This window comes from Gavia stellata, chromosome 2, assembly GCF_030936135.1.
Source record: "Gavia stellata isolate bGavSte3 chromosome 2, bGavSte3.hap2, whole genome shotgun sequence".
Classification (NCBI taxonomy): Eukaryota; Metazoa; Chordata; class Aves; order Gaviiformes; family Gaviidae; genus Gavia; species Gavia stellata.
Genome location: NC_082595.1, coordinates 80,381,323 through 80,396,641, shown reverse-complemented (window position 1 = coordinate 80,396,641; position 15,319 = coordinate 80,381,323). Strand labels below are relative to the sequence as shown.

General features: G+C 40.6%; 1 protein-coding gene across 1 annotated transcript in view; it reads left to right on the top strand.

The window, feature by feature from the left end:
* COL19A1 (collagen type XIX alpha 1 chain) overlaps nucleotides 1-15,319 on the top strand; it is a 201,151-nt gene that overhangs the window by 69,081 nt on the left and 116,751 nt on the right. Inside the window, exon 11 of the mRNA XM_059829068.1 lies at nucleotides 2,671-2,715. Within this exon, the coding sequence (XP_059685051.1) occupies nucleotides 2,671-2,715 (45 nt within the window). The remainder of the gene's footprint in view (nucleotides 1-2,670; nucleotides 2,716-15,319) is intronic.

Below are 15,319 nucleotides of genomic sequence, written 5' to 3'. Positions count from 1 at the left end.
CTAGTATGGATTCACAAAGGACAAATCATGCCTGACCAACCTGATTGCCTACTCTGATAAGATGACTGTGTGGATTAGGGGAGAGCAGTGGATGTTGTATACCTTGACTTCAGCAAGGCTTTTGGCACAGTCTCCAGTCATATCATTGTAGAGAAATCTGTAAGATATGGACTGGATAAATGGACAATGAGATGGGTGGAAGATTGGTTGGATTGTTGGGCTTAAAGGTGGAATAACTGATACGCAGTCCAACTACTGCCTAGTAACTAGTGTCATCCCCCATGAGGTGATACTGGAGCTAGTATTATTTAGTGTCTTCATTAATAACCTGGATGATGGGATTTTCAGCAAGTTCACAGATGTTCTCAAATGTGGGGAAGCAGTCAGTGCACTGGAAGGTAGGGCAAGGATGATATTCAATGGGACCTCAACATGCTGGAGAAATGGGCTAATGCAGAACTTAAGAAGTTAAGCGAAGGCAAGCATGAGGTCCTACCTCTGAGAAGGAATAGCCTCATACAACAGTAAAGGCTAGCTGCCAAATTGCTAGGCTTAACAGAAAAGGAGTTTGGGGGTCCTGGTGGATGCCCTCCTGGTGGAGAAGGCCAACTGCATCTTGGGCTGCCTTGCTAAGAGCACGGCTAGCAGGTCAGGAGGAGTGATTGTTTGGTGCTTGTGAGACCGCATCTGGAGTTCTGTGTCCAGTTTGGGGCTTCCCAGGAGAGGAGAGAGAGCAGCTCACTGGGGCGAGCCCAGTGGACGCCCACCAAGGTGGCCAGGGGCTTGGAGCCCATGAGGTACAAGGGGAGGCTGAGGGAACTGGGCTTGTTCAGCCTTAAGATGAGATGGTTTGGAAAGGGGGAAGGTGGAGGGTGGCGTGCAGACTCATTCCTGTCTGTAAGTACTGGGAGGGTACAGAGAAGCCAGAGCCAGACTCTTGTCGGAGGTGTACAACAAAAGGCAATGGACACAAGCTACAACCAGAGAAATTTTGACTCTATCTAAGAATAATTTTTATATAACTAATTTGGAATTGAGTAAAGACAGGCTATGCAATCTCACAAATGGGAAAGCTAAATGAAGAAAACACTTTGCTTTTAGGAATTTGTCAAAAGTGAATAGGTGTTAGCTGTGTTGTATGTCCAACAGTTGGAGAAGAATGGGAATCGTAGAACAACCCAAGTCGGAAGGGACCTCAAAAGATCTTCTGGTCCAACCTTTCGTGAGAAAGGGAAACTAGATGAGCAGAACAGAAGTTGCATAAATTCAGAAATAATTTCAGTTATTAACCACTCATTTTTAGCTGAGGACATATGGAAAGTTATTTCACTAGATCCCGTTTTGCATGCTTGGTCTTGGGCATGCTTCTAAAATTGACCCCTAAGCTGTTGATTGCATGAGCCACCCCAGCCAAAAGACAGCAAACAAAAAGCAGCCACTGTAGGTAGTTGATGAAAAGTCCAGAACTATTTGATAATCTATACACCGCACATCTCTAAAGCTTTGAATTTAATTCCTAGATGTGAAGTACACAATGCTATATCAGTTGAAAGATTTGACAAAATGCTGCTAGAAATTTTGCAAGTTGTAGCCAGCTGTTCTAGTTAACCTTACTTAAACCTTAGACATCTATATAAGGAAATGACACTCTGAAGAGTGAAAGAATGTTTAGACATTGCTCATTCTAATTTTTTGAAAGTAATTTAGAAAATACCATATATTTTACTCTGGAGATTTTCCAGTCTCTTCATCTTCAGACCTGTAAAAGTCATGTATGTTGTACTGAGATCATAAGACTGAATTCTAGAGATTTGGCAAAGATATGCAAACCATCTCCTCTAGATGATTTCAGGGGGAAAGAGAATGTTCAGGGTTTTTTTTAATACGTAGTTTTTGTGCTACAAGTATAGAATTTTGGCTGTATGTCTGCTGTATGTCTCACAAAACATACAAGTATACAAAGATCTAAAACAGGTGTTATTCTTGTTATAATATAGCCAGGCTGCAGAACATTTGACAAAGACATTAACATGGTAAGATTGTACATTAAGATCTTTTTCTGAGCTAAAAGTTATCAAATTGGAGCTGGAAGAGCATTGTAACAGGTCTTTTTATTGAAAGGTCATCAAATAAAGAATTTAATCTGCTGAAATAAAGCTGAGATTGAATTAATACTTCAAAACTCATTCCTGTTTTTTTTCTAATACTTGGATAATTGGATGAGGTTTTCTTTCAGTAAATTGTATCTGTATATTTTTCTCAATTATTCTGGGTTTTGGAGGCCTTCACAGCTGACTAGTCATATTTAAAAATTAAAATGAAGGTATTAATAGGAATAAATGTGTTAAAACTGGTTCTGCAGAAGAATAGCAGGGCTGTAATGACAGGGTTTAGCATCAATGAATAGTTCAGAATTTTTAAAGCCAAGAAGATTCCGTAGGCTGAATGGAAAGACGATTGATTACTGTTAATTGACAAAACTGTGGAAAGCCGTGTCATTTTTTTTTGTAGAGATTTCATACCTTTTTGAATGTGAGACAATCAGTATCCAAATCATTTCTTCTGGTTTAATCCCATAATAAAAATTCTGTGCAATAAAAGTATTTGAAAGAACGCAATTATTTGAAGAATGTTTGTTTGAGATTTTTATTTTATTGTTTTGTGTTCCAGGGTGAACATGGCTTTGCAGGTAGTAAAGGTGAAGAAGGTGAAAAGGTAAATTATTCTGTCCATGTTATTTATTTTTTCTGTTTAACGATTTGATATATGGCCAACCAAGTAGAGCTTTCTTCTGAAGGTCTTCCTTAACTCTTTCACAAATAAAATTCTTCTTTTTGCTATGTAAATGATTCCTGAAATGCTTAAGAACAAGGAGGGGTTTATGCAGGCTAATTGGTGTCATCAGTGCTTCTTTTAGAACCGCTTTTTTTTTTTTTTTTAAAGAAAAGATTTAATAATGAAGTCTAACAGAACCATAACCACTGGACTCCAGCAGTGTCTACTGCTACCTTATTTCTATGGGTAACTAGTAAATGTTTATTTATACAGTACGAAATGCATGATGAGATGATGTGTAGGTATTTATAGTATTTAATTGTTGCTTTTTTACATTACAAATGCACTTTTATAGAAACTTACTGTGTTGATCGCAACTACTAAATGTTTTATACACTTTTTTCCTAAGAACGTACATTTACTGCAATAGCAAAATTTAACATTTGCTACAGCATAACTGACTGCTAATTTAAAAAGGTTAATTTTCATTAATATACTTCTGTGTACTTACACAGTAGTTAACATGAATTTTGTCTCCTGCACACATCTGACTCCAAGTGAATTGACTTGCCTGCCAGTGGCCAAGCTGAGTGTAGGTGCATTTGCCTCTTCCTCAGGCTGGAAGTTCAGTCTCTTTGTCTGATGAACTGGCATGTTGCCCTAAGGACCTTGTTAGTCTCCCAACAGCCATAGAACATTTCTGAGCGTAAATTCCAGGAGAAGCCTTTCCTTGTTCTTCACCAGTGGGTATTGGAAATGGAGCTTGAAGCAGTTTGCTCTAATTACAGACGCTCTGTAGTGGCCAGAAATCGTTCAAAAGCTTGTGCATTAAAATGGGAAATAAACTGGCCTTGTGGAAGGCTGTCTTGGCTGACAGAATGCCAGCCTGGGTCGCTCTAGATGATGCAACCTAATCTTTTTGTGTGGCTTCAGACAAGTAGCTCTTCACAGGTCATCAAAGGCAAGTCTGTGTTGAGGGACAAGAGGAAGGAAGAGCATGTTCTTAGCTTGCCTAATAGAATTAAAGTAACAGTGGTGATAGTTTACACTTGAAACTTCAGCTTCTAACCAAATTACTGCCTGGTTACTGCTTTTTCACTAGTTTTGGCTGATGTGGATTAGGCAACCTTGAATTAAGAGTCTTTTCTTGAATCATAGATAGTTGCTCTGTGCTTCAGCTCACTGTCTGAAAAAAGTGCAGAAGAGCATTTCTGCTGAATTTATGTTCATATTTCAAAGAAAGCTTGTTATGGATTAATGGAATTGAAGCAGATTTAAAATTGTGGAAGTTTTTTTTAGGAGGAAGTATTCAAGTAGTCAGGAAGGAAGAAATATCAGAATTAAAACCAGCACCCATAGCAACTAACGTTTATAATGCGAAGATTCATTCTCTAAAAAAAGCAGTTGTTAAGCTTGAATGTTTCTAACTCCACCAACAGATCTTATTTCCCTGGTGGTGTCGTTATTCATCAGTTCTGAAGGGCTTGTGGATTTTTTCTTCTTTTTTTCATAATTGCTCTGCAGCTGTGCTGTGCTGTGCTTTCCTCAAGTTTTATGGATAAATCGTGTTTGGACACAAGCACGTGGTTCCAGCTGTTGCTGCCACTCTTTTTGCTTGATTGCCCTTATTTTAAGGCAGAGATGAAATGCCCCAACCACTGATAGTTACATTTTTCTTATCTGGAAGCTGAGTCAGCACATTTAGACCTTTTTTTTTCCCCCTTTTTGTCTGGTAGCTTCAGAAGTTAATTTAAAGATCCCATTAAAAAAGTATTTCTAGTGTAACTATTAACAATGTAGTCTGCTGTCCTTCAAATAAAAGGAAATATACAAGTGGAAAGATCTTTACTTACTAGTGATCACTCAAAAATAATTTGGGACAGTCTCATCAGAAGCTACACATCGTGATTTGTGAGGAAAGAGTGTGTTTTAAGATTATGGGAAGTAGGTCTCAGCCTGGGCTTTAGCACTTACTCAGTTTAGCCTTAATTCAAATAATTATTGAAGAACAACAATGCTGTTTCCAGTAACTGAACTCCAGTATTAAAAATCAGTTTACTTTAAATGGAGAAAAACAAAATCCACCAAACAAAAACAAAGGGCAGAGTCTTAGCTCAAGCACCAGTTTGTTTGTGTTGCTTAAATGCAGCATTGGGGAGGAGATAAGTTAACTAGTTATATGTTGCCACTAGCAATTAAAAAAAAAAATAATTTCAGAAATCTCAATACCTAATTATAAATGTTTTGTGTCTCTCTCAGGTAACCCTTATGTCTCCAGCAGTCATCTTCTATACTGTAATTTGTAGCTTCTTAATTTGCTGAGGCACAATGTTTAAGTGCTTCAGTTCAGATGGGTGGGCACATACAATGTTTTGAGCTTGGTAGCTGTTATGAGCTTAACCAAGAAATGGACTCTTAAGTTTGCTTAAAGTTTGCTTTAAGGATGGGGGGAGGAGAATTGGAAGGGTAGAAGTGAGAAAACTCATTGGTTGAGATAGAACAGTTTAATAATTGAAGTAAAATAAAATAATGATGATAATAATAAATTGGAATGAAAAGGAAAATAACAAAGAGGGAGAAATAAAACCCAAGAAAGACAAGTGATGCAAATGAAAACAATTGCTTACCACCAACTGACTGATGCCCAGCCAGTCCTCGAGCAGCAGCGCTCCCCAGCCAACCTTCCCCCAGTTTATTGCTGAGCATGACATCATATGGTATGGAATATCCCTTTGGTCAGTTGGGGTCAGCTCTCCTGGCTATGTCTCCCCCCAGCTTTTTGTTCACCCCCAGCCTACTCGCCAGCAGGGCAGTATGAGTAGAAGAAAAGGCCTTGACTCTTTGCAAGCACTGCTCAGCAATAACAAAAACATCCCTTTATTATCAACACTGTTTTCAGCACAAATCCAAAACACAGCCCCGTACTAGCTACTGTGAAGAAAATTATCTCTACCCCAGCCAAAACTAGCACACTGTGGTAATAAATACTGAGGCCAATTGAGTTGTCCTTGGTATTGTTATCTCAATATCCCTTCCCCACCCCAGGCATGAGTAGCATATATGTGAGCAAATGGGATTGTTATTTTATTATTATTATTTATTTTGATACCTGAAGTGTGTGCATTGCTTGGGAGTTGAAACTGGCCCAAAGCCTGTTAGTTATTCAGGCAAATAATGTCTAAGATGCCTTTTTTCTTTGTTAAACCTGTAATTCATTCTCTTTCATCTCCTGGCTCTTGCTTCCTTTGGTCACTTCAGCTAGTACTCTCTTTACCTAGGTCCCCCATTTTTCTGTCATCTTGTTAGAAGATATATTTGCTGTAGTATAGTTCTTTCTCTAATTGACCTGGAACACAGAATTCATTTTTGTGGGACACATGGAACCTGAACACCGTAGAAATGTCATTATAATTTGGCAGCATGTATGGAACAAATCTATATTTTATTTGGAATAGTGATGATAGAAAAGCCAACACATTTGTATGTTAATTATAGCTGAGCAAACATGACTGGATTGTCACTGATAGATAATAGTGATTTCACAGAGCTGGGAAACCTAAATTCCTTGTCTGGCTTAGCTACTTCAAAATACTAGTATATAAACTTCAATATACTAGTATAAAATCCCTGTTTCTGTTTCAACTCAGAGAAGCAAGTAAGGTATGCTGTTACATAGACAAAATAGCAGTACGAGTTGATATCTCGGAAGACTTACAAGTTGTGACTGACAGAGTAGGAGGATGTCTGTGCTCTGGAGAGGGACTCTTCAACTGCAGTTTTCCTTGACAGGTTGCTTTCCTTTATAAAGCATATTCCCCTTCCATCTCACACTTGAAATAGAGGATTTTAAAACTGGATGTCACTGGAGCTGAGCGATGTAGCAGTCTATGTAAGTTACATGTATGTGACTAAGGGAAACTTTGAGAATAAAACCACAATAATAGTCATTAATTATTTCCAAAGTTTCATCCTTTTTCATCCTTACTTTTTGTATGTCTCGATTGTGTTTTTGCCTGTGTGAACATGTGAGAAGAGAGAAAGAGTCTGGGGCTTGTCCAGCCTAAATGTAGAAAAAATTGTCATCTGCTTCATTTTCTTCTAAACGCAGGATGTTCTTTGTATATATTTACTATTTTGTGAAGTACAATTTGAATTATCCCAGGAAATAGGGCTTCCTCTATTTCCTTTAGAAGAAAATTCCTAATAGATCTTAGTGTCAAGAAGATTTCCTGGAGGTTCAGCATTTTCTACTTATCCTATCACACCTAATAAAATACTCCTCTGTCTATCCTCCATCCTTTCAGAACACACAAGGCTATAAACTTCCAGTGTGTCCCCAGGTGTAGTCTTTTATTTCACAGTCTTCAATATCCTTTTCTTAAATAAGCGTAAGTAAATGAAGAAGGAATAATCTTTCCTTTCTAAGATCCTAATTGAAGTTAGTCATTATTTAGCCTTTCTAATGTTTTGATGTCTGTACCATAAATCTCAGTGATGAAACCGGTCCACATAAGACAGCTCAAGTACTGGGGAAGCTTCCAATCTACTTGAAAAACAGAAGCCATTACTCATTAATAGAAGACAGTCATGGACCTCAAAGGTCTATAATTAAAAATACTAAAAAATTACAGTGAAGAGAAACAGTTAGTAACCCTCCTGTGTATTAGTACAGTGCTTCTACTTGTCAACTGTAGATTCTGCTAGAAATGCTGCTAGAAATGCTTCAGTCTGAACAAAAGATTAGAACAGTAAATTCAGTAAGCTGCAAATCTTGATGTAACTGTGGCCACTGCATATACAGATCTGTTAGTCTGAATGTTTTTTGGAGTAATGGAAGAACGTGCATTTTGCATTATAGATTAAGTGTCCAATACCCTAGTTTGTTTGGATGGTTGTGGAGTCAGTGCCACTGTGCTGAAAATGTGGCTCCTTACCTTTGCTAATCATCAGTACAGATACTTTACTGGGGTGGGAGAAGGATTTTCTGAAGTCCTTTAAATCCTATTTCATGCAGTCAAGACTGGGTGCTTTACCAGCTGGATGTAAATGTGAACTGAGTTTTTTCATATTTGTCTCCTAATGCTATATAGGGAAGTATTAGAGTTTTCTCTTTCTCATCTTGTAACTATTTAGTCACCTATTTGCACATTTTAAGCTTTGGGGTTGGGGAAAATGTTTTGCTTTGCTTTGCTTGTGTGATTACTCTGCTCTAACATTGTGAGTAGCATTTTAGAATTTTTTTTCATGAAGTCATATGAGGTTAAATGCTGTTTACAAGACAGCCATCTCAGTGAATGGGCATGCAAGTGTTTTTATTTCGCAGAATTTTTATTACCAAGCAGATGATACACGATCACAAAGAGAGACGACTGTACACAGATATTCTAGAAGAAAAGGAAAAGCATGTTGTTAATTCTACAGGAAGTCTCTACCTGTAATAAAAGCAGTCACACTGGCATTCATCCTAGTAAGCTAAACATTACCAGGGCTTATCCTGTAGTTCTGTGATATTTGGGTTGATCTGGCCATGGCAACTCTCTTGCCATTTGAAACAGGCTTAATCAGAACTTCCTGTTGGGAATAGTCCCTAGCCTATACTAACTTTTGCACTGTGCCTGGGAATTAGATGGGGAAATGCTAATTAGACTCATTGAAATGTCTGCAAGAGACCTTCACAGCTGGGGTCTATCAATTTAATGATATAGATGACCAAGTTCCAGGTGGCAAGCTGTATGACTGTTTAATTTACTTACACATACCCATTTGGTCAGATTAAAGGTTCATCAGGCTCAGCATCCTGCTTCTAATGATAGCCAGAAGTGGTGCCAGGGGAAAAGCATAAGGACAAAGTAAGCAAGTACAGTGCTTCTCCCCATGTACTCTTCCAGCCTCCGATTATTTGAAACTGCAATCTCAGCCAGATGTGTTTTCAGTGAATTTAGTAGCCTTCAATAGACTTCTCTTCCATTAGTGAGTGCAGTTTTCCCTTGAATTCATGTAAACTTTAAGCACCTGCAATATCCTGTGGTGAGGAATTATGCCGTTTATCTTTGTGTTTGAAGGAACTACTTCCTTTTTGTTTATTCGGAACCTGCTTCCTCTTAATTTAATTTGGTGTCCCTTACTTCTTCTGTTGGAAGATTCCTGTTCTCCTTTTCAGTATCAATCAAGAATCAATAAGCATCTGTCATGCATTCCTGAGCTGTCTCTTCCAAATTGAAGAATACCAGCTTACTTAGTATCTCCTACTATGAAAACTGTTCTGTGTTTGATCATCCTTACTAGCTGCCTCTGGATGTTTTTGAGTTCTGTTGCACTGTTTAAAGATGGTAGAGACAAGAACCTTAGTCTATATAATATCAAGCTGAAATTCTTTGTTTCATTCTCTGTGCCTTCCTAATATCTCCTCACATGGAACTTCCTTTTTTAGCCTCTCTTTAGCTTTGAGTGTGACCTCAAGAGCTCACTCTTGGTCCTTTTGAAATGACCATTACCAGTCATTGCATTTAGGAAGCTGTAATTGTGTTCACAGACATTATGGCTACATATGGGACATAAGGTTTTTACCCTTTTCATCATTTTAAATATACCTACACCAAACTTCATTTGTCCTCCTTTTGCCATGTCATTTCATCTCATCATGCCCATATTGAGTTTGTCACAGTTCATCCTCATCTGTTTTATCCTGTATAATTTGTTATCATCACCAGATTTAGTCATGCACCTCAAAACGGCTTTCTTTATGAGGTTTGAGTGTAAACAATTCATGTCTTGCTGAGAACAAGATTAGTGGAGGAGAGACGTGACTTTGCCAATACCTAAATGCTGCTGTGAACTCTCAAGCTCTTTCTGTCTTGGATTAGAAATATGATATTTGACAGGTGCATTTTTTTTTGGCATTAGAAAGATATCTTTTTCAGTCTGACTTTTCACCACCAAGACTTGGTGTAATCTTAAGCTCTGAAAATGGCTATTTGCACATATTTAGTACAATTTGCTTCAGTCCACAAAGCTTTCCACATTCCAGGTGCTCCCACAACGTAGGAAGTCTCTTGCATGGTAGGCCTGGATGTGGAGCTCTGGGCAAGAAAGCACACGTGGTGCTCTACAGAATCAGCCAAGCCTGTTCTGAATGAGCTATCTGGGGTATCAGAAGCATTGCAGCTTCATTAGTGGGCCCGCTGTTGAGATGTACGGTTTAATAGCATGAGTAGAGTGCCAGGTTGTTTGGATGTTCTGTGTCCAGTAACAGTTACTTCTGTGCCACCGTGGAGATTTTTGTGAAGACATATCCAGAGATGGATGGCTGGGTACCATTACAGGTATGGATGCCTAGAAAAGATGTACAGGTTTGGAAACAGCTAAGGCTGTAAACCTTTTGAACAGTAATTTTGATAAATAGTAATTAATTTAAAATTAATGTAACAATTTTTATCTAGAAGGAGTGCTGCACACTTAGCATCTGAGAAAATAGTCTGGAGGAGCAAAGAAATATCCACTGGCAGTGGTAGAGAGCAGAACATCATTCTCTACATAGACGTGTTGAGCTCCCAGTTTCCATTTAACGGCTCTGAGGGTTGTGTAGCACCAGTGGGGTGAATGCTAGAGCTTGCGTCAGGGCACCTGCGTACAGGAGTGAAGGTAGAGATGGGCATGCACCTTGAGTGGGCTACTTGGGGAAAACAAGAAGAATGGGTGGCGTATGTATGTGTATTTCTGTGAGAGATGGAAGAGACTGAGAGTAATTCAGAAGCCAGACTGGGGGTGCATCTGTACTAAAGTGGGAATAAACCTGAGATTTGTAGTGTGTCCTAACTCTTCTGTTTGACTGCACTGCCTTTCAGAAGGTATGTAGTCTGGATGTAGTCTGTGAGTAATAAATCTTACTCCTTTTCAGAGTCAAAAGTAGAATACAGAATTTCTGGTGTCTTGGCTTTTTGTCAGCTTGGCTAGTGAATTGTTTGTATTCTGTCATGAGTGGAAGGTGTCCCACGCTCAGCCTGTGCTTTTGGTTCACCAGAAAAGAGGGGTCATCCTCTGCTGCAGCTACCTAGTCTTTAAGCTCAGGTGATAAAGCTTATTGCTGTGAATTAAAATATTCTCTCTTCTGACTCCACAGACAATCTTTAGTGAGAGGCCTCATAATTCATTATGACAGATGTTTTTTTCTTGTTTGCCATTTATTAATATAAACAGACTGAATTTAAAAAAGATGATTGCTGAGTCAAAAGATAAGAAATGCCAGAACAGAATTAATTTGCAAACTAAATGTGACCTCAACTGGATTAGAGAGAGGCCTGGAAATAGCCCATCATATGAGTGTTCCCACAAGATAGTCTCAGACAAATAGGTCTGACTGAAGTTCAACATGCAGTCGTTTTTCTTCAAACGTATTTTCTTATCATTGTTTCTGGATTTGATTTTTTTTTGTCTGCTTGCTATTTTTGTTACTTGTTCTTGATTACCTGTGCCTCCTCTCCTCCCTTTTTTGTGGCTCATAACTTACCTTTCCTGTTGTGCAGACACCCACATACAGAATCACAGAATCACTAAGGTTCGAAAAGACCTGTAAGATCATCAAGTCCAACCATCAACCAAAAAACCACCACCATGCCCATTAAACCATGTCCCACAATACCACATCCACACGTTCCTTGAACACCTCCAGGGATGGTGACTCCACCACCTCCCTGGGCAGCTTATTCCAGTGTCTCACCACTCTCAGTAAAGAAATTTTTCCTAATATCCAGTCTGAACCTCTAGTGAGGGTGACTCCACCACCTCCCTGGGCCAGACCAAACCTCCCCTGGCGCAACTTGAGACCATTTCCTCTTGTCCTGTCACTCATCACTTGGGAGAAGAGGCCAACACCCACCTCTCTGCAACCCCCTTTCAGGTAATTGTAGAGAGCGATAAGGTCTCCCCTCAGCCTCCTCTTCTCCAGACTGAACAACCCCAGTTCCCTCAGCCACTCCTCATAAGACTTGTGCCCCAGACCCCTCAGCAGCTTCGTCGCCCTTCTCTGGACACGCTCCAGCACCTCAATGTCGTTCTGGTAGTGAGGGGCCCAAAACTGAACACAGTATTCGAGGTGCGGCCTCACCAGGGCCGAGTACAGGGGCACGATCACCTCCCTGCTCCTGCTGGCCACACTATTTCTGATACAGGCCAGGATGCCATTGGCCTTCTTGGCCACCTGGGCACACTGCTGGCTCATATTCAGCCGGCTGTCAATCAACACCCCCAGGTCCTTTTCTGCAGGGCAGCTTTCCAGCCACTCGTCCCCAAGCCTGTAGTGTTGCATGGGGTTGTTGTGGCCAAAGTGCAGGACCCGGCACTTGGCCTTGTTGAACTTCATACAAACTGAGCCCTGGGGGACTCCGCTTGTGACCGGCCGCCAACTGGTTTTCACTCCATTCACCACAACTCTCTGGGCTCGGCCATCCAGCCAGTTTTTTACCCAGCGAAGAGTGCACCTGTCTAAGCCACGAGTCGCCAGCTTCTCCGGGAGAATATTGTGGGAAACAGTGTTGAAGGCTTTACTGAAGTCCAGGTAGACAACATCCACAGCCTTTCCCTCATCCACTAGGCGGGTCACCTGGTCATAGAAGGAGATCAGGTTGGTCAAGCAGGACCTGCCTTTCATGAACCTGTGCTGGCTGGGCCTGATCCCTTGGTTGTCCTGCACGTGCCCTGTGAGCGCCCTCAGGATGAACCTCTCTATAACCTTCCCCGGCACCGAGGTCAGGCTGACAGGCCTGTAGTTCCCCGGATCCTCCTTCCGGCCCTTCTTGTAGATGTGCGTCACGTTGGCAAGCCTCCAGTCATCCGGGACCTCCCCTGTTAACCAACCCATACACATATTTGTCCATTCACTTTCCCTATTTTACTTTTCCAAAAGCTGTTTGCTTTTCACTAATACCTTTGCATAATATCTTTGAGAATAGAGTTGTCTTTAGCTGGAATTGCTGTGAGAAACATTGTAGGTACAGTGTACCATAGCGTGAGTACTTTAACTCCTTACAAATCTTGGTTTCTGGGTACCTTCAGGTGGTATCATTGATCTGGTCTTACAGTTAGCCAGGACTGGAAATTAAAGTAGTTTCATATGGCTGTAGTTCTCAGTATTTTCTGACTGGGTAGTCTAGGTGGGATATTTCTTCTTGATAGGTTTAACTTCGAGTGAGTGTATTTCCTTGATTTCCAGTTGAATGTGCACATTTACATTAACAAGCTTGTATGTTTACATGCATATGTAAGTATGTACTAGAATAAGTCACCCCCTTCTAGGAAATATAACATATTACAGTCATTAAAATATTTAGTAACATACCAATTAATAGATTTATAAATTACATAATTTCTGACTTAATTCTTTTGATTTACTGCAATTCAGTTATTAAAGGAAATACTTTCTTTATGAAGAACTTTAAGACAGAAAGGAGGCTCTGGAGGAAGAAGGCACTACAGCAATAGAGAGTAAGCGCAACTGAATCCTTGCTGGCAGGTGCAGTGTATTACTTTAACATAGCAAACTGAATAAAGCTCCTGACATGTGAGTCTCCTTTCTTTCAAACGGGAGGCAGTTCTTGGGAGTTGCTGAGCAAAGATATGCTCTAAGACTGAGCTGGCAGGGCTCCACAGCAAGGAGGCCATCACTACACTGCAGCTGCTACTATCAGTGAGATTATGTTGTATACACTGTTGCAGAGGATTATTCTTTATGAAAAAGAGAGTACTGACAGGTATCCAATGAGAAGAGGCAATCGGATAATCTGATAAAACAGTATTGATGCTGCAATATTAGAAAACATCATTTAGCGTAAATTGCGTACATGCTTATGCAGCCTTGTAGTTTTTGTAGGTTAGCCTCACACTGTGAGACCTTTTTAAAAATTCTTTTATGTGATATTTCTAAATTAGGCATGAATGCTAAGAAGTAAATTTGTAGATGTAATACATGTGTTTAAGTCAGTGGGCTCCCTAAATGGGCTCTTGCAGTTTTGAGTGAGTGAATATCCGATTCGAGAGTTGTTTGCAATTAGGATAAGAATCAGAATTTATGAACACAGAGTGATGAAAGAAGAAACAACAAAATGGTTACTCATATGGGTCACTGTAGAATAGGAGATGACAGAACCTTTGTTCATGAAAATACCAAAAATAAAACCCGGGGGGGGGGGGGGGGAGGGGAGGGGGTGGTGGTGAGCGGGGGAAAGCTTTTCACAACCTGCAAAGACACATGTGGATGTTACTACTGAAAAGTCAGCAACATTCGTGTTTAAGTGTATTTAAGTCTTCAAAGCACTCTTTTTTCACCACCTATCAGTAGTTGATGTTTATTAAGGTAATACTGTCAATGATAAAAACAGTCCTCGTGCCCCATCTCCTCCTTTGCAGCAGCTTCTTCCTATCCCCAGTGTCCCTGTGCACTGCTATTGCAACTGTTTGTGTGATGCCTAGTAAACTAAATAAATCAGGGAAGTGTTTTGACCAAAAAAAAGCCTCTGTTTACTGGGTTATATCCCAGCAGATTCTGTTTCTCCAGACTGCTGTCTGGCTTTTCTTCAGCAACCAAGGTATTCCAGAAGAACAGGCATATTTTCATAGAATCATAGAATGTTTTGGGTTGCAAAGGACCTTAAAGATCATCTAGTTTCAACCCCCCTGCCATGGGGAGGGAAACCATTCTGCTAGACCAGGTTGTTAAAAGCCCCATCCAACCTGGCCTTCAACACTTCCAGGGTTGGGGCATCCACAATTTCTCTGGGCAACCTGTTCCAGTGCCTCACCACCCTCATGGTGAAGAATTTCTTCCTTATATCTAATCTAAATCTACCCTCTTTCAGTTTAAAGCCATCACCCCTTGTCCTATCACTACATGCCCTTGTAAAAAGTCCCTCTCCAGCTTTCTTGTAGGTCCCCTTCAGGTACTGGAAGGCTGCTATGAGGTCTCCCCAGAGCCTTCTCTTCTCCAGGCTGAACAACCCCAACCCTCTCAGCCTGTCTTCATAGGAGAGGTGCTCCAGCCCTCTGATCATCTTTGTGGCCCTCCTCTGGACTCAGTCCAACAGGTCCATGTCCTTCTTATGTTGGGGGCCCCAGAGCTGGATGCAGTACTCCAGGTGGGGTCTCATGAGACCAGAGTAGAGGGGGAGAATCTCTTGATCTCAAGATCCCTTGACCTTTTGGTCACGCTTCTTTTGAAGCAGCCCAGGATATGGTTGGCTTCCTGGTCTGCAAGCACGCACTACTGGGTCACGTTGAGCTTCTCGTCAACCAACTCGCCAAAGTCCTTCTCCTCAGGGCTGCTCTCAATCCATTCTCCGCCCAGAGTGTATTTGTGCTTGGGATTGCCCCAACCCACATGCAGGACCTCGCACTTCGCCTTGTTGAACTTCATATTTTAATGACCAGAAGGTGCTGCAGTCCTATATAGATGATTTTTTGGGTTGGAGAAGAACAGTATGATTCCTTTTGGATGAAGCTAAACTGAAAGTCATATTCCAGGAACAAACCTAAGGTGCTGTAATTGCTAATGGCT